Source organism: Phodopus roborovskii, unplaced genomic scaffold (assembly GCF_943737965.1).
Source record: "Phodopus roborovskii unplaced genomic scaffold, PHOROB, whole genome shotgun sequence".
NCBI lineage: Eukaryota > Metazoa > Chordata > Mammalia > Rodentia > Cricetidae > Phodopus > Phodopus roborovskii.
The window spans coordinates 17,259,739-17,281,385 of record NW_026126571.1 but is presented as its reverse complement, the minus strand read 5'-3'; the positions used below and the strand labels follow the sequence as shown (position 1 = coordinate 17,281,385).

At 42.2% G+C, this 21,647-nt stretch overlaps 1 protein-coding gene across 1 annotated transcript; it reads left to right on the top strand.

The window, feature by feature from the left end:
• The first annotated feature begins 18,908 nt into the window (after nucleotides 1-18,908).
• Tigd2 (tigger transposable element derived 2) lies at nucleotides 18,909-21,243 on the top strand. The gene has a single exon (XM_051202928.1). It carries the CDS (start codon nucleotides 19,378-19,380, stop codon nucleotides 20,953-20,955), a length of 1,578 nt encoding a protein of 525 aa, XP_051058885.1. The 5' UTR covers nucleotides 18,909-19,377; the 3' UTR covers nucleotides 20,956-21,243.
• Nucleotides 21,244-21,647: the final 404 nt, after the last annotated feature.

Here is a 21,647-nt window from a genome sequence, read left to right as displayed (position 1 = left end):
CATACTGGATTTGTGGTTACCTGACAAAATATTAAGCAAAAATAGTTTCTTTTTCCTGTGCTGAGGTTCAAATCCCAGACCCCTATATGATAGGCCAGTTCTCTACCACTGAGCAATGGTTTGTCCAAGTAGCATTATTTGTTTATTTGTTTGTTTATAGGCAGGCTCTCACTCTGTAGTATTACCAGAACTTGATCACTGGCCCAGGCTAGCCTGAGATTTGTGGTTGGCTTCCTGACTCAGCCTCTCAAATTATGAGATCACAAGTATAGACCACATGCCCAAATTAGTAATGTCCATTTGATGTGAGAAATATGTCACGAAAGTTTGTCATCCTAATGAAAATGCCTTGGAGAATGTTCTAAGCATATATTGTGAATTAATTCACACACAAAAAAACATCCTGCCCACACACAAGGAACTGCAAACCAAACAGAACAGCTCAGAGGGTGACTCACTGAGCTTCCTGCTGCCACCGGAGCTCCTGTGGGCTGACTCCAGCCTGGAACAGGCAGGATCCTTCTGTTTACTCAGTCTTTGGCATGTCTTCTTTCAGCCAGCCTTCTGCTTTGTTTTACTTAAAAGAGGATAAGGAAGAGGATCAGTCAGTCACCCTGAGGAAGATGCTGTAAGGTCAAACAGAAACACCTGATAAAAGCTCATTTCCCAATGAACAGTGCAGCCTTCGCTTACTGTTATGGTGACTCAGACATCAATCGACAACTCTCACACATTGGTCAGAAATAATGAGATACCTAACGCTATAATAGAATCTAAGAGAGGGAATGACGCACAGCATTGACCAGAATACATTACTATAGCCACCAAGTGTGGGACAGCAGGAAAGAAACGTGGCAAGACATCTCAACCCCGTTAGATCTCCCAGCAGTGAGACATCACCTGCAGCTACCTTTGACTTGAAGGGTCAGGAGAGTAAATAAGAATCAACTCAAGTGAGGAAAAGCCAGCCAACATGATGAACACTTCCTCCCTACTGTCTGATGATCTGCAGCTGCTGTCAGGTCTCCCTAATTTTTGGCCGAAGGACAGCTCAGTGCTCTCTGAGGCACAAGCACCACATCAGGGAAACAACAGCATCTCCTGCTTTCATTGAAACGTGGCCGAGGGCCACATCCTTGTTTTCCCTGTTTTCTCCTTCTTTAAATCAGCTGAGGAAAGGGATCTGTTCCTGCAACCCTGGACGACTTCACCATCATGGTTTCAATTTGCTGGCTCATCCAGAGATTCATCCAGGACCAGTGCTTGCTGAGCCAAACTGTGAGAGAACAGGGAGCATGGCCAGGGCCTCTCCAGCACTCCAGACTGGCAGGGGGTGGGGTGATAGTTGGACCCCCATGTTTCTTCTCTTGTCTTTGAAAGGTTAGCAAGGAAAGCCCCCCCCCACACCCCACTCCTGACTCTGTACATGCAGGGAGCCAGGCCTAAGGGCTGTAGCCGCTCCATTCTGGAGCTAATCCCTGACAGCTGATGCAGTAATTCTTCATGAATTTTACCCCAGATGAGATTGAATCTTACGCTTTTATCCTTGGAATCATAATTACCTCTATCTTCTCTATTTTCATCCCACCTGTTTGAGTCCAAATAAAAGGGACCACAAAGTAGGTAGCTGGGGATGCACAAATAGTTCCTTAACCAGGTTAAAACACGGGGCAAGCAAAGACTTGAACAGAGGCAAAAAGAACAGTAACAAAAACAGAACAAACAAAAGGGATTTCTCCCGTTGACCTCAAGTCTCGCTCACAGTAGTGTACTCAGATGGCTCAGGGTGAGCCTGACCTGGGTTCCGGGAGGGAAGCCTCTGCTTCATGCAGATCAAGGGCAGAAGGAAGAAAGGGGCCCATTTTCTTAGAAAACTTGAGGGAGAACACAGTCTGAAGTAGCATGGGGCCACATTCTCTAGGGAGATGTGGGAAGCTACTCTCAGACTGAAGACAGACAGCCTTCGGTTGTTTTCAAAGTATGCGTAACCTTCCATCCTTCTCCCATCCCTCTGGAACTCTTCAAGACAGGCCTACTATTGTTTTAACCTAAAATTGAATAGTAGTTAACTTTCTTTTCTCTGTTTTTCTCATCAGGGAGGAAACCTACACTAATTCTAGCCGCCTCAACAGCTGCCTATGGACTCTCCTTTGGGTTGAGAACATAGAATTGCTTCTTTGCGTTGATATATGGGGCCTACACACTTGAGGATAATTTCTCCCAATAGATCTCTTTTAATGTAACTCAGATACTTATTTAAAACAGTAAAGGTATAGCCTGAGATTTGTGAATCCCTCAGGACTCGTGCCCTGATGGGAGGGTAGGCTCATCATGGAGCTCAGCTCACCATAGGCAGAGAGCAATCATGTGGCTGTGTTGCCATCATAGGTAGTGGCTTCTTCAAGATGGAGGCTACCATGTTACTTTGCTGGAATCTTGGCTAAAAAATAAGGTCAACCATTATTGGTTGTCATCTTGGTTAAGGACATCAAGATGTTATCACTCATAAATCTTCTCAGTATGCCTGAGACCTTCAGGGAATCATGGAACTCCTGGAGTTTCCTGTGTCACACACAGGCAGCCAGTCACACATCCCTATCACATCCTCTTATTCTTTTTTCCTTTTTTATTTTCATCTTCCTGATGAGCCATGGGATCTTTAAAATGAGAGGAATGGAGGAGGCTCAACTATGGCCTCTATTGCTTACTTGATAAGGCTGATGAATGCATTTCCTGAATCAGACGAAGGAGGAAATATAGATTTATATGGGGGGATTTAGGGATATATGTTTCTAAGTAGAGGATTTCGACTTTTCCCAGCCATGTGCCCCCAACACTGCTCAATCAACAAAGGGAACTGACTAGACTTAGAAAATGCATATGATTTTTGCAGTGGCTCAAGGCCAAATACTGGGATCCCAACTAAGACATAAATAATCATAAGTTACCAGCTGTTAGACAAGCTGCTGTTAGTGGGTGGCTGCTGCAGCCAAGGCAGGATCAGCAGGAGCCTGGAGATGCCCACTCTCCCAGATGCCTCCTCCCGCTTTATTCCTAGGCCTGCTATCTCTCTAGAGTTGTTACCGTGAGAGGGAATGCTCCCTGTCCCCTCAAGGGTCCTTTGTAGTTTGACTTTCTCATTGGACTTTCTATTTGGGACTGTGAGCCTCCAAATAATGACACAGAGACTTTTTAATTATGAAAGCCTGGCCTTTGGCTTAGGCTTGTTCCTAATTAGAGAGTATAAATTAAATTACCCTGCTTCTATTAGTCTCCATCCTGTCACATGGCTGTTTACGTAGCCTCCATTCTGCATGTCCAACACCCTCCATGTCTTTTACTGTGCCACACTCTTCCCAAGTTCCTCTGCTGGGAAGTTCCACCGAACCTCTCCTGCCTAGCCATCTGCTATTCCGCTTTGTATTAAAGCAATCCCACAAGGTGAACAGATATTGCACAACAGTCCTTTGCTCCACTGTTGACGGTCTGATTCTAACCTATCACTCCCTGGGTATCTTTGCTTTGTTTTTCTCTTCTGGCTACAATAAGACAGACAGGCTAAGGAAAAGAACAGGCCAATGCTTTAATTTGCTAAGTTCTTTTGGATGTTTGGCTTTGCTGTTGTGGTAAGTGTTTAATCTTCTCTAGAGGAGTGGGACTTAATTCCAAATTGCACCTGCTAAATTGCCAAGAGCTCTCCCAATCTCGATAGCCCTTACTAAATAAACTTTTAAAAATTGCCATGGATGCTTACCCTGTTTGCTGTCTACATTAAAGTAAAACATGGGCTGACAGATAAAGAGAAGGGACATGAGATGAGAGAAACCAGTAGGCACAGGAATCTCCCCTTTGTATTTCACCTGGAGAAATGCATACCTTTCCGGGCCCCACCCCAAAGCTCATCCTAGGCTTCTAGTCAGATACTTTCTTATCAGCTATCACTCATTCAGGGTACTGTTTGTGATGTGCTGGAGTCCCACTCCCCTTTGCATAAAGAGAGGTCACATTAGTTTACTTCACCATAAGTATCAGGTTCTGTAAGGCCAGGTGGGGTGGTGATGGGGGGATGATAGGGATGGAGGTGGGCTCATGTGAAGTAAAAGTAGAGAGGTTTGCTCAAGACTTTCAACAAGAAAATGTTTGATAGCTTGGAATATGTACATAGGCAATCTTTGTAATTGACCATAGTGAGTGCTACATATATATTTACCTCAGTGGGTACCATCTCTGCAATTTATCACAGTGGCTACCACATATATAATTTATCACAATGTGTGCCATGTCTGCAGTTTACTATGGTGAGAGTCATATATGTAATTTGGATTCAATTCTTGTTTAAGAAAATTGAAAAGCAGAATGTTTTAAGAAGGATGGGATGGGGGATAAAGAAATGTTTAAAAGAATATAAAAGTTAAGGTATTTGTAAAGGATTTGTATATAAATATTAAGATGGATGGATGTAGATAAGCCGCGGTGCAATATACTTTAATGACAGCACTCTGGAGACAGGTGATCTCTATGAGTTCTAGGCTAGCCTGGTCTACAAAGTGAGCTCCAAGACAGCCAAAGCTACACAATAAGACCTTGTCTTAAACCAAAACACTAAAATCTAAACCAAAACAAAAACACTTAAAACAAGGCATGAAAGACCAATTAAGTTATGTAAGGTATGGAAAAGAGGAGATTTAAGAGCTAATATATGATAGAAAAATGTCTAAGGTTAAAGTCAAACACATTGGTCTTTAACCTCTATTTAAATGAATAGTTATATTACATTGTTGATCTGTTCTTGGTAACACAACTACTAACTTGAAAGAGCAAATGTGTATATCCAATTGTGAGCTTTGCTTAAATATTACACAGTAGTTTAAAGTACCAGATTGGTGTAACTGACCTTCTGGGTGTTGAATAAGCATACTTGGGGGTCTGAACCCCCAGGGACTGAAAGGGACAATATCATGTTCCTTGCCTTCAAAGATGAATTCAGCCCCAGAAGACTGTGAAACATGTTCAAATGTCCTTTAACCTGATGAATAATCTGCTCTTTGTTCAGAGAGGTCATGGAGACCCCTACTGGGTGAACTCTAGTCAATGTCTGTTTTACAACAAGGGTCCACATAGATGCAAAACTTCCTCCATGCTTCCAAGGAAGACCATGATCAAGCATGTATCTTCACATACATTCACAACTGATAAAAGGAAGGCTAGAGGAGCCAGAGGCTTCGCTCAGGCTCATGTGACCTCTGAAAACCAAATGCTCTACTGGCCCTGAGAGCAAAAAGAGAATATTATTACTTTTAGTTAACTGCTTTGTCTTCAACACCCAAGAGGAAAGTATAACCATGAATCAAAACAATTTCTATCTTTCTAGTTCAAAGACTCACCCCCACCCCAGACATCAGACTTAAATCTGGTCATATAGACAAAAGATTTTCTTCTTGATAAGGACAATGCTTCCAAGATACAGGTCATAATGACACTTGCTCTATTCAATACTGCAGAGCCTACTTGCAGCTGAGAGAACCAGGCCCTCCTTCTTCAACCTTGAGGCCAAATCTAAGAATGTATTTACCAACTATGAAACTTTCTCTAGAAAATTCTCATAGATGTAATATGTTCTTCTGCACTGTCACTGCCCACATTTCCAGATTAAATGAGTCAACCAGATATTATGTTGTCAAATTCAGAGGTTTGGGAGGAATTATTCATAATACCTAGTGATATCCATCGGACAAATCTTATAAAAAAACAAGACCCAATTTCAATGGATTACATTTCTCTCTCAGATTGTTAATTATATACTGATATCTTTTTGTTCTCTCTATGAGAACAGAATCCAGATTCCATTCAGGTTTTCAGCATAGCATCAATATCCTCCAAGCATTATTTCTCTTTATGGGCAGAGGCATCTTTTGCTCAAAGGTACCATCAATGAGACAGTTGCTTTAAACAACTTCTCTTGTAATGTTTCCAGGCATTTATTCCTCTAGGGAAGTCTGATGCAACAGATGGATTATTGCAGTCACTTCAATGTGACAAACATAACTATTTCAAACTAGATGTAGAAAAAAATCTCTTTCTTTACGCCTCAGTATTCTCCATAAGGTTGAGGTGGGCAAAACCAAATGGCCCACCTCCAAATTTAATATGGTAGATAAATAGCTCTTCAAACTCTGAAACTAGACCAATAATTACTTCATAAAATACACACTATAGATAAGGGTAGTAAGGATATCCCTGAGCTTGTCAATACATATCACACTGAGTTTCAAGGCTACTTTTGTAGGCTCTCCTGCACAATCCCATCTGTGATGTGGCCTTTTTGAGACCATGTGCATACTTCACTAGATTATAGTGAATATACTATATATAATACGTATATTTTGGCAGAGCTGCTATTCTTATTTTATGTGTTTTGCAGATTCTGTATCAGGATTGGAAATGTCCAAAGGAGACATTCTACCATCAAATGATATTAATTCATTCTGGATCACTGGTCTCAATCTCCAAGTTCTATTTCTTAAATGAGCCTGCCTTGAGACATCCTGACTATCAATGCCCATCATCCTGCAGGAAGCAAGTAGAGTACTTCCCAAGAGCAGATAAAGAAACCTATGGGGGAGGGACGCTGAATTAGATGGCTTCTTGGCAGGTTGACAGAGTAAAAAAGGCCTAGGTAGATTAATGTATTTTTCACATAAAAATATAAAAATATCTGGCTTCTGCTTCTTCTCTCACTCCAAGACAAAGACTTGCTGGGATTTTTTCTGCTAGCAAGATCGGTTCTGAGAGACATTAAAAAATGAAGCAATTTTCCTTTCTTTATCGAGATTATCCAGTTCCTTGTAATGGTTCAAATAAGCCACTTCTGAAGGAGAAAAGGAATTCATCCCATCCCCAAACATACATAAATAAATAAATAAATAAATAAATAAATAAATAAATAAATACAAATAAGTTTAATCTCCATCAGACCAACTTTGATACCATCTTTGTGGTTGAGCCTCATTGGGAGTCTGGCTCTTAGTGCATTTGGCTGTGCATATCTGCTTTCAATAAAACTTGGCTGGGTGTTAAGAGCTTGATTTTCCTGACCTTTGATTCTTTGACTTAGAGGAGAAAAGGAATCTCTCCCTAAAACCCTGGAGGAGTTCAGCACACGGAGTCAGCAATTGGTTACATTTAGTTGCTTCAATTTACTACCACAGTGAAAATGGCTGTCAAAGTTTGTTGCTTGCTTTAACAGAGGCATCTCTACATATACATCACAGCAAAGACCGATTTATTTATTTATTGGCATGTGCCTCATGAAAACATCATATCTAAAGTAAAATCCAAAAAATAAAAAATTTTAAAGATGACAAAATGAAAAACAGTTTGGGAGCTAAGCTTCTGTTTTTTAAGAATGAATCTAGAAGGTCTAAAGACATGTCTTAGCAGTGAAGAGTCTAAATTGGAGTTCAGTTCCCAGTGTGGCTAATAATTACCTGTATCTCCAGCTTGAAGGGATCCCAACCCTCTTCTGGCCCCTATGATCACACCAACTCTCTCTCTCTCTCCTCTCTCTCCTCTCTCTCTCTCTCTCTCTCTCTCTCTCTCTCTCTCTCTCACACACACACACACACACACACACACACACACGATTAAATTTTTTTTGAAAGAATATAGCAACTAACTGAAGTGAAACTATTATGAAATGACTTACTTGTTCATTATAACATCCTAGTAGAACAGTGCATCTATTCTAGGGTTAAGGAAATGAAGCAAAAGTTTCCTGGTCCCCAAATCCATGTTCCTTCTCTTTGTTTATAGCCACATTAGCTTTACAAAGCACTTTGTATATAGCTGCAGTACTAACATAAATGCTTTATGTGATGGGAAAAAAACTATACACAACTAGTTCTGCAAGCATCTTTTGGACTACCCAAAAAACATCCTTATGATTGCACTTTGATTTTAAATTTGATCACTCCAATTTTCATTGTCATTGTTGTTCTTTTGCTGCAGCTATTGCCTATGAAACACAAACACAAGACTCAGCGCCCACACAGAGTTTATTGATAGAGGGGAGAGAAAGAGGGGTAGCTGGTGGCCAACCGAAAGCAGGGGAGAGAGAAAAAGAGCAAGGGACAGAGAGGAAAAGAGAGCAAGGGAGAGAGAGAGAGAGCAAAAGAGAAAGAGGGAGAGGGAGAGAGAGAAAGAGAGAGAGAGGAAGGGAGAGAGAGAGAGAGAGAGAGCAAGAGAGAGGTGCACTTGGCGCACTTGTTTTAAAAGGGAAACCTGTATATGAGTAACTGAGTCCCCTGGCAGCCAGGTAAAGCTTGAGCAGCCAGCGAAGTCATGAGGTAGAGAAGACGTGGCCATGAGCATCCTGCCTATCATCAGGGGGCGGGGTCAGCAGACTGCTGGTTCTCAACAGTCATGTTTGGTTTTTTCTTTTTACCTGTTAAAAGTATGCCTTCATAATATTAATTAATACTAAATTGGTAATGTAAATTGATACTTTTTGAATTTCCTATAGGGAACTATGCTTTTTAAAACTTAAAAGGCGAGGCTACATGAGCAAGACATGACATACAGATGTTGTAAAAGTATTTAAATGGTCATAATGAAAAACATTTTTTAACACAAAAACAGTTAAAAAGAGTACTACTATAAGAGGGTTATGATGATAGGGGTTAAGAAGTGCCTTAGTTAACAGTAAAAACTCACTAGCTCCAGCCTCCCAACAAGCTGGAAGGATAGTCCTTAGCTGTTTAGGCACTCCTTAATCTATTCAAATGGGCAATCAAAATTAACCACCACAATATAGAAGATGAAAAATGGACCCTCATCTGATATGCAAGAATCAACGCAAAATGAATTAAAAACTTAAAGATATTATCTAGGGCTATAAGAAAACAGAGGGCTAACATTTTCTGCAGTGTTCTGAGCAGAGATTTCCTTCATCTGGCCTTAAAACCCAAGCACTGACTCTAGAGAAATGTCTAGGATGACCCCAACTAACAATTTGAGCAACAGTAGAAAGGCTACCTTAGATGCCTTTCCCTGATAATGAGGTTGATAACTAACTTCTATGTCATCATGGAGTCCTCATCCAGTAGCTGATGGAAGCAGAAGCAGACACCCACAGCCAAACACTGAGCCGAACTCCTGGAATCCAGTTGCAGAGAGGGAGAGTGATAAGAAAAGGAGTCAAGACCAGGCACAGAGACAGCTGACCTGAACAAGGGGGAGCTCATGAACCCCCAGACTGACAGCTGGGGAACCAGCATTATACCGACTCAGTCCCCCTGAATTTGGGTCTCAGTTAGAAGGCCTGGGCACTCTGAGAAACTTCTGACAGTGGCATCAGGGTGTGCACTAAAGGACTTTGGGGACACATTCCCAATGGAGTGACACTCCCTTAGCCTAGGGGCAGGAGGCCTAGGCCCTACTCCAAATGACTTGATAGATTTTGATGATCCCTCCTGGAAGGCATCACCCTCCCTGTGGAGTAGTGGGGGATGGGATGGGAGGGGGTGGGGTGGGGAATGGGAGGGAGGGAGAGGAAAAAAAACCCAAACACTGGAAGCAGGGCAGACATACAGGATTGGGTACCACAGAAAAGCTCCCCATTGCAGAGGAAACAGCAACCCAGGTGGGGAGAAAACATTCTCAGTCATGAAGTGAGTAAAGAGCCAATGTCTAAAACATTCAGCTGGGCAAGATGGCTTACACCTATAATACCAGCACTTGGGAGGCTGAGCTAGATTCCTTGTCAAGCCAACCTTGCATTTCAGAATGAGACCTTGATTCAAAAAACTGGAACAACAACAAAAATTAAGCAACTCTAACTAGTAAGAAGAAAAGAGATTTTATGGTATAAAAATGGGCAGAAGATTTGAATATGCATTCTTCAAAAGGCACGTAAACGCTTAATAGATAAATGGAGAAAATATTGTCTATAATCAAAAAAGTCAATTAAAACCACAATGAGATATCATCCAATATCAATTACAGTAGGTATTCTCATAACAATCCACTATAGTTTTAAAAAGCCATGGACACATTTCTGCATAACCCGTGGATACTTTTTGCGAAGCTATGAAAGCCATGTTAAGGGTGACTTGTATTTGAGATCAGGACAGCGAGTACTTAAGTCAATATCTGAGCCCCATGCGGTGGCACATCTCTATAAAGCCATCGGAACTAACATAATCTAGGAAGAAAAGTTTGCATAGTAAACGGCAAGCACAAGGATGGCCAATATTTTCCTAAAATGGTTTGAAATCAAGTTCTTCATTAACGCAATTACAAATAAAAAGAATGTTAACTGAGGTTTTCTTTTCAGTTCAGTTATCATCCCCCCTGTGATCCTTGAGAGACTGATTCCAAGAGGTCCTTGAATATCAAAATGGCAAAATATCTGTAGATAATGTAGAAACATGCTTTCTCATTATCTGAAGTCCTCTTTCGGTCCACTTTAACACGGAAAAAGTATAAACACTAGCTACAATGCTGTCATGACAAGAAGAAAACCCTGCAAATGATTAGTATGCCATTTGCCTGGAGGGCAGGTGAATCCATGATGTGGAACCTATACCTCTGGATGGCAGCTGTTCGCTTTAGAAACATTCAGCTTTGCAGGTTGCTAGAAAGGCAAGAATGTGGTTCCTAAGTTCCTGGCTTGCGTTCTTGTGGCTTAAACTGAGGTATTCCTGAGCACCCTAGACACAATGTGAATGGAAGAGTCCATGCCTTGGAAACAAAGGAAAGAGTCTCACTACACTGCTACATCAACTTTTTCTGGATGTCCTTTAGTAGTGAGTCAGCACTCTGGCTGTCTTCTAATAAATCATGGTCTTCTGGTTGCCTTTTCGTTTTACCCAAAGTACAGCAAATTTTTCTTTGTTTTTTTTTTTTTTTTTTTTTTTTTTTTTTTTGGCATATTCTGTAAGATGCCTGTGGTATCTATCACCAACCCATTGAGTACAAGACTTGAGATAGCACAGGGATTCGTGGAAGTAACTAAACAGCCAAAGCCTCCTTCTGCTTGTTCCTCTCTTGCTGGAAAGCGGTGGGTACCAACAGATTTTTCAGTTTTGTTCTGGGGAGACTGATGAAGACTTTCTTCCAGATATAAGTCTGCAGCACTGTTTACTACATTTCCTCAATTACAGACAGGTTCCTCTGTAGGTAACACTCCTTAGCAGCTGCAATAGTTAATGAAAGACAGGTAACTTTTGTGTTCTGGGAAAGTTCTGAAGATCTCCTGGTGGATGTTGCCTCAACACCTCAAAAGCATCTTCAAATTCTTGGCCCAGCTTGTCCAGTTGAGTGCAAATCATTCTTTAATAACTAGCTGAAGTATAAGGTTGAGGATGAAGCCCAGGGTATAACACTTCCTAGCATGTACAAAAGCTCTGGGTTTAAGAGCAGATTCAGCCCATCCAAGACCAAGGCAGCATCCTCCTGCACAAGGCAGACAACATCCCCTTTCCCAGCATCCTCCTTCAAGATTAACTAATGAAATTTGGTGGTTTCTTTCCCTTTTGTCCATATTTCCTTTTTGTTCCTATTTCCTTTATTATTCTGCTCTTCCCTTCCCTCCCCTTCCTTTTCCCTCCCCTTCAATCCCCTCTCCTTCTCTCCCCTATCCCAGAACCTGGGGCTATGCACGTGGTTGGCAAGTGTTCTGCCACCAAGCTTCATCCTCAGTGTAAGATAAAATCATTTTGTATAAAAATAGAAGGATGTATAAAGCTTTCTTAGAAATATTAAAGGATCTCATAGAAACTGTGTCTTCATTTTAGTCTAAAATCTTGAATTAACAACTTCTCCCTTCAGCACTTTAGGCGGGAAACAAGCTGGGAAATAAACAATCTTGGCACTGGGCTCTGAGAGTTGTCAGCAATGAAGCTTATACAACTAATTAGCCCCACAGATCTTCAAGTGTCTGTAAGTTCAAATGTGTTTATTCAAAATAGAACCATACTACACATTTGCATGTAATAACAGTTAAGAAAATATCTGACTGTTTTTAATTAGTACTCTAATTAAAGCTAATACTTAAAAGAAAAAAATGGCTAAAACAAAGAAACACAGCTTACAGTATTAATGTAAACAATAGTAAAGGAAGATTTTATTGTTTTTAAATCATCAGTCTAATTCAGGGAAACACTTTTAAGAATCACTGCTTCAGAAACAGCTGGGTATATGGCACACTCCTCAGAGGCAGGAGGACTCTGGGAGTTTGACATCAGCCTGGTCTACACTTCAAGCTCCAGGCCAGTCAAGGCTAGTAGTGAGCCAAAAAACAAAACCCAAACAGACAGAAAATGACCACAGTGAAGCTCGATGCTGCAGCTGAATTACAGACAATCCTCAAGCAACTAAACATTCACTTGTAACACTGCCCAAAGAGACAGTAGCCCATTCAAAAACGTGGCTCTGGCAGGCCTTGCCCTTCTTCCCAATTCCTTCTGCCTTTTTAAAACCCTTAGATTACATTCCTAAAGCTAGCTATCAAGGTCTATTCCCTTATTTGGCCACATCCTCCTCTCTTGACTACCAAGGTTCTGCTATTGAAGTACTAAAGTCCAGAGATCAAAAGAAACCTTTGGCTCACCTAACTAACATGCCCAATTCAAATTAAACTCCTCATCCAAACATGGGGTTTCCCATTTTATATTTATAAACTGCCATTTGCCTATGGACCATGTCTGTCTCCTCTCTATGCAGACAAGAGTCCTTTGTCCGTCCAGGACAAATACCCTATTCCCTTTTCCTTCTTCCTTTTCTTCTAACCCCTTCACCACTGCATTCTAGCCCATTCTAACACAGACCTCCCCCTTTTCTCTTCTTAAAAATTACACCTGCAAAGTCATTTGCTGCTATTTTTCTGCCTGAGTCAGAAAGCAGCCACTTTAACTTTTCTTGCTTGCTTAATAAAGAATCTCTGTGTGTTTGGGTGTGGTTTATGCTTAATCCAGGGTCCAGGGTCTGGATGGAAGCCCCCACTGGGAGCACATACGCACACGCGGGGGATGCGGGTTTCCTTCACTGTTCATCTAAGTTTACCTGCCGAAGTTTGGGGGTTCCTACAAAAACACATACTGTCAGCAAAGAAATGATCTGCAAGAGGCAAGAAGGGAATCCGGGTCAGCACGACTTAGCTGGGTTGTTTCAAACTTCTGGAGTCTGACACTGCGAAGTTTACTTTAGACATATTTAAGTACAGTACAATTTTGGAAAAAGTTTCCCTGGTAACAATATGTCAATATCATATACGCAATAAAGCTAAAGATATGACGACATAGAAAATCCTTTGCAAAGTACATGTGACTTCTACCATGAAAATGGATTCTATAGTTTAAGGGCCTAGGATCTAGTGTCATCTCTGATGAAGATAGCATAGAGGTTAGCAGGGTAAAAAGTACATATGACATTGCCCCTAAAAGGGGTTGTATTGACTGAGAAGCAATGCTCAAGATAAAGGTCAAAGGAGGTAGAGACTATGATAAACATATTAGTCTGGGGATTCAGGTGTGGCTGGCCCTACAGATAGCACAGACCACCAGGCTGTTAGCTACATCTATTCTCAGCCTTCTGGATGGAAAACAGGTATACACATCCCTTCCATTGAAGAAACAATCTTTTATGCTTAACATTCCTGGTTAGCCTAGTGCTTATTGGTAAGCTCATGGCCCTCTACAGTGAAGTCACCTAAGAAAAATCAGTAATGGCAGTTTATACATGAACTATTAAACTATTAAAAATAACCAGTTTAGAATGAACACAACATGCACCTCCACAGCCTCCATTAGCCCCATACCTCACTTCTGCAGTTCAACTAGACCCTGAAGCAAAGCTTAAGCCTGTGTCAAGAAACTTGGCTGGGGCCTCCAGCAGATCTCCAGGGAAGTCCACTATCTAATTCTCATAGAGATCCTCTTCACATCTCTCAACCTTCTGCTTGCCTTTTATGGGGCCTCTTAGAATTCCTTGAACCCTGATGTAGCTTCTTTAACTTTTTTACATCCATTCTGCAATCAACATATACCAAGATATACTTACTGTATGATGTGTGAGAAGAGAGTTCGTGATTAAGAATGGAATAAAAGAGCCTGTTCTCTAATTAACAGCTATCAAGGGAAATCAGAACTATGTGGCAAAATGCAGCCAATGAACCAATATACCTTATGAATTCATTGTTATTCAATCAATTTTACCTGGTGGAAAGATGATACATGTCTATATTTCTGACACAGTATACCCATAACAGTCCTTAAATGTGTGTGGAGGGGTTATACAGCTGTATCCTCCTGGTTTGATGCTACTATTGTCATCTTGAAGCAGGACAATTGTACACACTCCTAATGAGGCCAGGACTATTAAAGTTAACTCACAGAGGGAAGGGTGTTGCTCACCAGGATCCCGAGTCCCTCACAAGATAGAGCCTATTAATATTTCCTCGTGAAGGGAGTGGGTAGCTCATAAGGTGCCTTGTTTTTGAACTTTCTCAAATATAATCTATAGTTATGTGCCATATAATTGTGTCTAAATTAGTCTGTTGTGAGAAAATTCTCATTAAAGGCAGCTCTGTTAATATTTAGCATGTTTATTTACATATTTACATGTTTCGTAGTTTATTTACATTTTTTTCTGATCTCAAACAACCTTCCTTGGAACATTGGTTGTCTACAGCATTAGACTGTAGTCTGCCCATTTATTCAGGTCCTCAGATCCAAGATTCAGCAAAGAAGATCTGCACAGGTCAGCTGAAAAGTTGACGATTGTGAGGACAAACTAGCTGCTTGGAGTATTTTCAGAATGTCCACTTTGAGTGAACTATGTCCAGTGCCTGATAACTATAGTGGACATATAGTGTTCTCACGACTAAAAAAAAAATTTTTTTTTTGGTAGGCTGATGGTAAATACTTACTCTAGTTAATAAGGACAAGTTTAATTATGCAGGAACATATAATCCCAGCACATTTTTTTTTGTTGTTGTTGAATATTTCCATTTGGTAGTTTGGTAATGTAGGCAGAGCATCTGCCTTAAAGCCAGAATGATGTAGTCCCAACTTTCCCTTCTGTCCACAATGTTTAATAATAGACTTATATACTAAGTTAGCCTTTGTTTCATATATCAACAGATGTGTTTAAAGGATTAAGAGATGGTATATATGGGAAGGAAATAAAAGCTAATGGTAGACAAAATGTCTGTCCATTATTTGTTTGAGACAGGGTCCCACATTACATCCCAAACTGGCCTGGAACTTGCTAGGTTGCCTGGACTGAATTTCTTAACTCTCCTGCTCTTTGAGTGCTGAGATTACAGATATGAATCAGGACTCATATCTTTTGATTACAAGATAAATTGCAACAAATTTAATACTATTTTAAAAAAAAGATAAAGTCTACACAATTATTCCAATAATAGGGTAAAAAATAGTCTGATGATCCCCAAAACATCTGTGGAAGAAGGAAAGAGATCTGAGATGAGAAGATATATGGAGTATACCAAGAAGGAGGGAAATTGTCCCCCAAGGAGGGGAGATCTGGCAATGAGAAATTCCCTGGGACCAGCAAGGCTCTTAAGGAACGAGAGTGTGTATCTTCCCCCACCCCACCCCTCTCTTTTAAATAGTCTTCTGTAGCCCAGGCTGGCTTCATACATGGTATGTAGCCTAGGATGGCCTTAACTTTCAGGTCCTCCTGCGTCCACATGCTATGTGTTGGATTAAAGTCATGGACTATTGTAATTGGTTGTTTTAATACTCTTTACTCTTAGGGGAACCTGCCACCCGGCTCCCAAATAAATGCACCCACTGAGGCTTATTCTTTCTTATGAATGCCTGGTCTTAGCTTGGCTTATTTCTAGCCAGCTTTTCTTAAATTAAATTAGCCTAGCTGCCTCTTGCCTCTAGGCTTTTTTCTTTTCTTACTTCTGTATATCTTACTTCCATGCTTGCTCGAGCTGGCTGGAGGGCTGGGTGGCTGGCTCCAAAATATTCTCCTCCCAGATTTCTCCTTCTATTTAGTCTATCTGCCTGCCAGTCTTGCCCATCCTTTCTCCTGACTTGACATTGGCCAATCAGCTCTTTATTAGACCTGTCAGGTGTTGTAGACATGCAAAGTAACACAACTTCACAGAGTTAAACAAGTGCAGCACAAAATAAGGCAACACATTTTTGACTCATTAAACAAATATTCCACAGTATAAACAAATGTAACCCATCTTAAAATAATATTCTGCCACATACTATAATTCCCATTTTATGCAGCAATGGGGAAAGAATCCAGGGCTCCAGGCATGCTAGACAAGAACTATCTCTTTGTAAAAATAAATGTATTGCTTCTTTGTTGGAAACACATCTCCCTGGGTTGCTAAGGCTAGTCCTAAATTCCTGGGCTCAAGTAATCCTCTTGTCCCTGTTCCCCAAATAGCTAGGACTATAGGCATGTAGCACCACGCCAAACTGAATGGTGTTGTTTCTTCAGGGGATTTTAGGTTCACAGCAAAGCTGAATAAAAGCCAGAATTCCCATATACATTCTGCTGCCCTATTATCAACACCTACACCAGAGTGGTGTTACCAGTCACAACTCTGAACCTACATCGACACCATTACTGCACACCATCCGAAGCAGACACTAAACTTGACTCTTGGTAATTGATGTCCCTTCTACATGATTGGACGGATGTATGGCACATGTACAATTACAGGATCACACATCTCAGTACCTTACTTCTGACTTTATATTCTAACTTGGCCACAATCCACAATCTATCCTCCCATGCCCCACCAAAAAGGAACCTCCAGATAGAACTAAACCCTGTAAAAGGACAGATACCTTAGAGTGTTGGTAAAGGTCTGTTAATCGAGTGACAGGGCACAGCCATGATAAACAACCACCAGGGAAACACGTAAGGACACACCATGGACGAAATTCGCTCCCAGAAAGTGGGGTAAGCCAACAGCGATCCCAGGAGGCCTAGAGAGGAGGAAGGGCCTGGCAGCTTCCATTTGGCTATGTGCAACCTGATTCCCTTGAGGTTGGCAATCTGTGACAGCTAGGTGTCCTGCCTATGAAGGAGTGAACAGGTGGGTAAAGAAATCTGTTTGAAGGGACGTAAAACTATCGTGAAACTGTATTTTCCTCGAAATGGCCATTCTGAACGCCAGGATTGCTTGGCTGCGGACTAGAAGGAGGAGAGAGTTTGTGGGAAGTCTACTTTCAGCCAAAACTAGGACTTGCCCAAAGTACTCAGTGACAGCACAAACAGATCAAGGGATTCTAGCAGGCCAGAGAGTGGAAGGGTGTGATTCTGAGAACAACCATGTAGAGATGGCTTGGGAGACAGAAAGGGGCTTGGAAGCAACATTCCTCCTCTGCAGGGTGGATGCTCAGTTTAATTTTCCTCTCAGAGTACTAAACTTTTAGAAACGGAAGTCAGGATATTCCTGTTAAGGAGTTTGTGAAATAAGCAATTTTTTTAAAAAAGTATTACTCTAGAGATGGAAGGAGGGAGACAGCTCCTGGACCCAATCCAGGTCGAAGTCTTGACCTGTTGACAGCAGGGACTGGTCCTTCTAGGGCTACTCCAGCATTGGGTCCTTTGCGCCCTCCGCCATGCCCGCCCTCCCTGCTACCGGGCTCCGTGCCGCGGCAGTCTCAGAGGACAGCAAACAGGCTCCGTGCGCTCCCTGGACACCCGGAGACCCGGTTCTTACCAGAACGCAGCCGGAGCCATTGCAATTCCACCCCTTGCAAGCCTCAGCCGCAAAGCCGGGCCGCGGCGAACTGGCCTGTGATGCCTCTGCTGGCCATCAGGAGGAGCAGTCGTCAGCCCGAGGCCGCCGCTGGGCGTCCGGAGGCGGAGCATTGACCAAGCCCCGCCCCCGCCCCGGAGACCCCGCCCCCGCCGCGCGCTCGCCCGCGCATCCCCGCCCCCTTGCCGACACCACGTTCCTGCGGGGGCGCGCGCGCGCTCCTAATCCCCTGCCTTCCGGCTCAGCCGGGCGGCGGTGTGGAGCGCTTGCTCTCCGGCGGGGTCGCCTTCGCTGGGGACCTCCGTTGCTGGCTGTGCGTTCTGGCTGGCCCCGCGGAGCGATGTCCGCACCCTGCTTCCCCGCGTCCCGCGCGCCCGGTGACCGCCCGCCCGCTGCAGGGCTGCGGCCGTGATCCCCCTGCCGCCGACTTCCATCCAGCGTCCAGCCCGGAGCTCGCTGGCCGGGGCGGGGAGAGGCCCTGGTAGTGTCAGGAGGTAGGCTCTCAGCTCCCGGGTGGTGCCTGCGAGCGTTGTTTGTCTGTTACCTGCCAGGTGGATTAGGCAGCGATGTCCTTGACGCAGTTGCAGGGAGTAGGTCCGAGTACTGCCGTGGACCGATACTGAAAAGCAAAACGTGTTTGGTATTTTCCTGTAGGTTTCAGAGGCTCGCGCAGCTACTTCTGTGGTCATGGAGATCTTCGTCCACCAGGATTACGTCGTCCAGCCTGCCACCCCATAGTCTCAGCGCTGGGTCCTGATTTCCACCAGTGAAGTTTTTTTTTTTTTTTTTTTTTTTTTTTAATTCTTTCTTGAATCATGTGACATCACTTCTTGTCCGCTGTTTCCCTTTCAGTTGCCAAATCCATTAGGTATAAGTTCCCTGTTGGTTTAAAGTACTGAGTTGTTTGCCCGTCAACTTGCGCTCCCACAGCTCACCTCAGGTCTGTTGCTATGATTTTCATAGATACTCGCCTGAGTCCTTGAAGAGAGCATTCACACACTTGGCTGCCTGACAAAGACAACAGTCAGCACTGATTCTTCTTGTTCCGTTTTTTCTGTATGTTAAGTTTACAAGTCCGAGTAAAACTATTTTCTTTCTTTCTTCTTTTCTTTCTTTCGTTTGTTTTTCGAGACAGGGTTCCTCTGAATTGCTTTAGAGCCTGTCCTGCAACTAGCTCTGTACACCAGGCTGGCCTCGAACTCACTGAGATCTGTCTGCCTCTGCCTCCTGAGTGCTGAGATTAAAGGCATTCGCCACCAACACCTGGCATAAAACTATTTTCTTGCACATTGGCAAAAGAAAAGGAAAATCCTGCATTAATGGCAAAAAGTTTATCACCATGATACTGTTTTAGATTCCATGATAGGGCAGTATAGTTCCAACTTCTAGCTTCCAGTAGGCTGCAATTTATGAGGAAAATAGGGATAATTGGAGCTATCCTTTGTCATGGGAACTTGATTAAGTTCCAAAATGTAAGTGAAGAGATTCAGACTTCCTTTCAAAATTCTTGCACCATCTAAGTCCTAGGGAATAGTTGTGAGGGCTCTTAAGCCTCAATTTTGTAGTCTCTTTGTATTCAAGTCTAAGTTGTTAATTGTCTAAAACATTAGACTAAAATGTTGGGGAAACGTAAACGTGTGGTGTTGACAATTAAAGACAAACTTGACATTATTAAAAAGCTTGAAGAAGGCAACTCTTTTAAAAAACTTTCTGTCATATATGGAATTGGGGAATCCACAGTTCGAGACATTAAAAAAAACAAAGAAAGAATCATAAACTATGCCAGTAGTTCAGATCCTACTAGTGGGGTGTCCAAACGTAAATCTATGAAGTCATCAACATATGAGGAGCTTGATAGAGTTATGATAGAGTGGTTTAATCAACAAAAAACAGATGGGATTCCAGTGTCTGGGACTATTTGTGCAAAACAAGCCAAGTTCTTTTTTGATGCACTGGGCATGGAAGGTGATTTCAATGCCTCATCTGGCTGGCTAACTCGGTTTAAGCAGCGCCACGGTATTCCAAAAGCTGCTGGTAAAGGGACAAAATTAAAAGGCGATGAAACTGCCGCCAGTGAATTTTGTGGTAACTTCCAGGAATTTGTGGAAAGAGAAAATCTCCTTCCAGAACAAATTTATGGTGCTGACCAAACTGGACTCTTCTGGAAATGCCTGCCTTCGAGGACACTGGCTTTTGGTACTGACCAAAGTACTTCGGAGTGTAGGTCAAGCAGAGAGAGAATCATCATTATGTGTTGTGCAAATGCCACAGGTTTACATAAACTTAATCTTTGTGTTGTGGGGAAAGCAAAAAGACCTCGTGCATTCAAAGGCACCGACCTTTCAAACCTTCCCGTCACTTACTTCAGTCAAAAGAGTGCATGGATCGAGCAGTCAGTTTTCAAACAGTGGTTTGAGAAGTGCTTTGTGCCACAGGTGCAGAAGCACCTGAACTCCAAAGGGCTTCGAGAAAAAGCAGTCTTGCTGATAGATTTCCCCTCAGCATGCCCAGCTGGAGACCTGTTGAGCTCAGACGATGGCAGAATAGTTGTGAAATATTTGCCACCAAATGTAGCAAGTCTAATCCAACCTATGAGCCAAGGAGTTTTAACCACAGTCAAAAGATATTACCGAGCAGGACTTATCCAGAAATACATGGATGAAGGGAATGACCCAAAAATGTTTTGGAAGAATTTGACAGTGTTGGATGCAGTTTATGAGGCCTCAAGAGCTTGGAACATGATAAGATCAAATACCATAACCAGAGCATGGAAAAAACTTTTCCCTGGCAATGAAGAAAATTCAAGCATGAGTGTTGATGAAGGAGCCATTTTAGCTGCTAATTTAGCAACCGTTTTACAGAATACAGAAGACTGTGAACAGGTTGACATTGAAAATATTGAGCAGTGGTTTGACTCTCGGAGTAGTGTCTCAAACTGTCAGGTGTTAGCAGATATTGTGGGTGCTGAAGAGCAGGCCGTGGCTGCTGAGCAAAAGCCTTCCAGGAAGACTAGGAAAGCAGAACTGAATCCAGAGAAGCATATTAGCCACAAAGCTGCACTTGAATGGACTGAAAATTTGCTGGATTATCTAGAACAACAGGATGACATGCTACTCTCGGATAAGCTGGTATTGCGGAGGCTTCGAACCATTATAAGAAGAAAGCAGAGGCTTCAAAGCAAAAATCATCTATAGCGGTCCCTTTTGTTACTACGCATTTTCATCCTGGTGACTCATCTGCAGTGGCTTTATCTAAGCCGAATAAATGTTACAATCACTTTAGAATTAGATGCGGCTTTGGGTTGCTTCAATCACAGGTGTTTAATGTTGCCTCTGAATGAGGAATGGCACAGAATTCATTATCTATTTCTAAACTGTGTTTGTACTAATTAGACCATCAGGTGGTCTAATGCCTGAATTTCAGCATGTCTAGTGATGGCTTGTGCACACTGCAGGCACTCAATAAATCTTACTTCAATTGAATTTTGGTGACTTTTTTCTGAATATCAGTTTGTAAAGTAGAATATATTGGGGGATGAATTTACATTTCCATTGGTGAGATGTGTAAGAGAGCCCAGCAATGCTTGTGCTAGAAGGATTTTACTGACGTGACGACGTTTCTGAGTGCAGTGAGGCTCAGGTAGGGTTAAAGCTTTATTCTAAGTGACAAAAGTTCTTCATTTGTGTGGAAGGTTTACCAGCCTCGTTCCAAGAATATGAGCTTTAATTTCCTAAAGAATGTGTTTAGAAGAAATAAAAGATGAGCTTTATTAAAACTGTTGTCATTTTTTCTTTAAAAAGGTGTCGGGAGTTTTTAATGAGCCCATTGTTGTGTATGTAATGCTATAAAGCTTGCAAGGTACACTGTTTTCACGGAGGGCATTTTG

What these genes read in the sequence shown, in the direction of transcription:
- Tigd2 (XM_051202928.1), top strand. Translation starts at nt 19,378, where the DNA reads ATGTTGGGGAAACGTAAACGTGTGGTGTTGACAATTAAAGACAAACTT.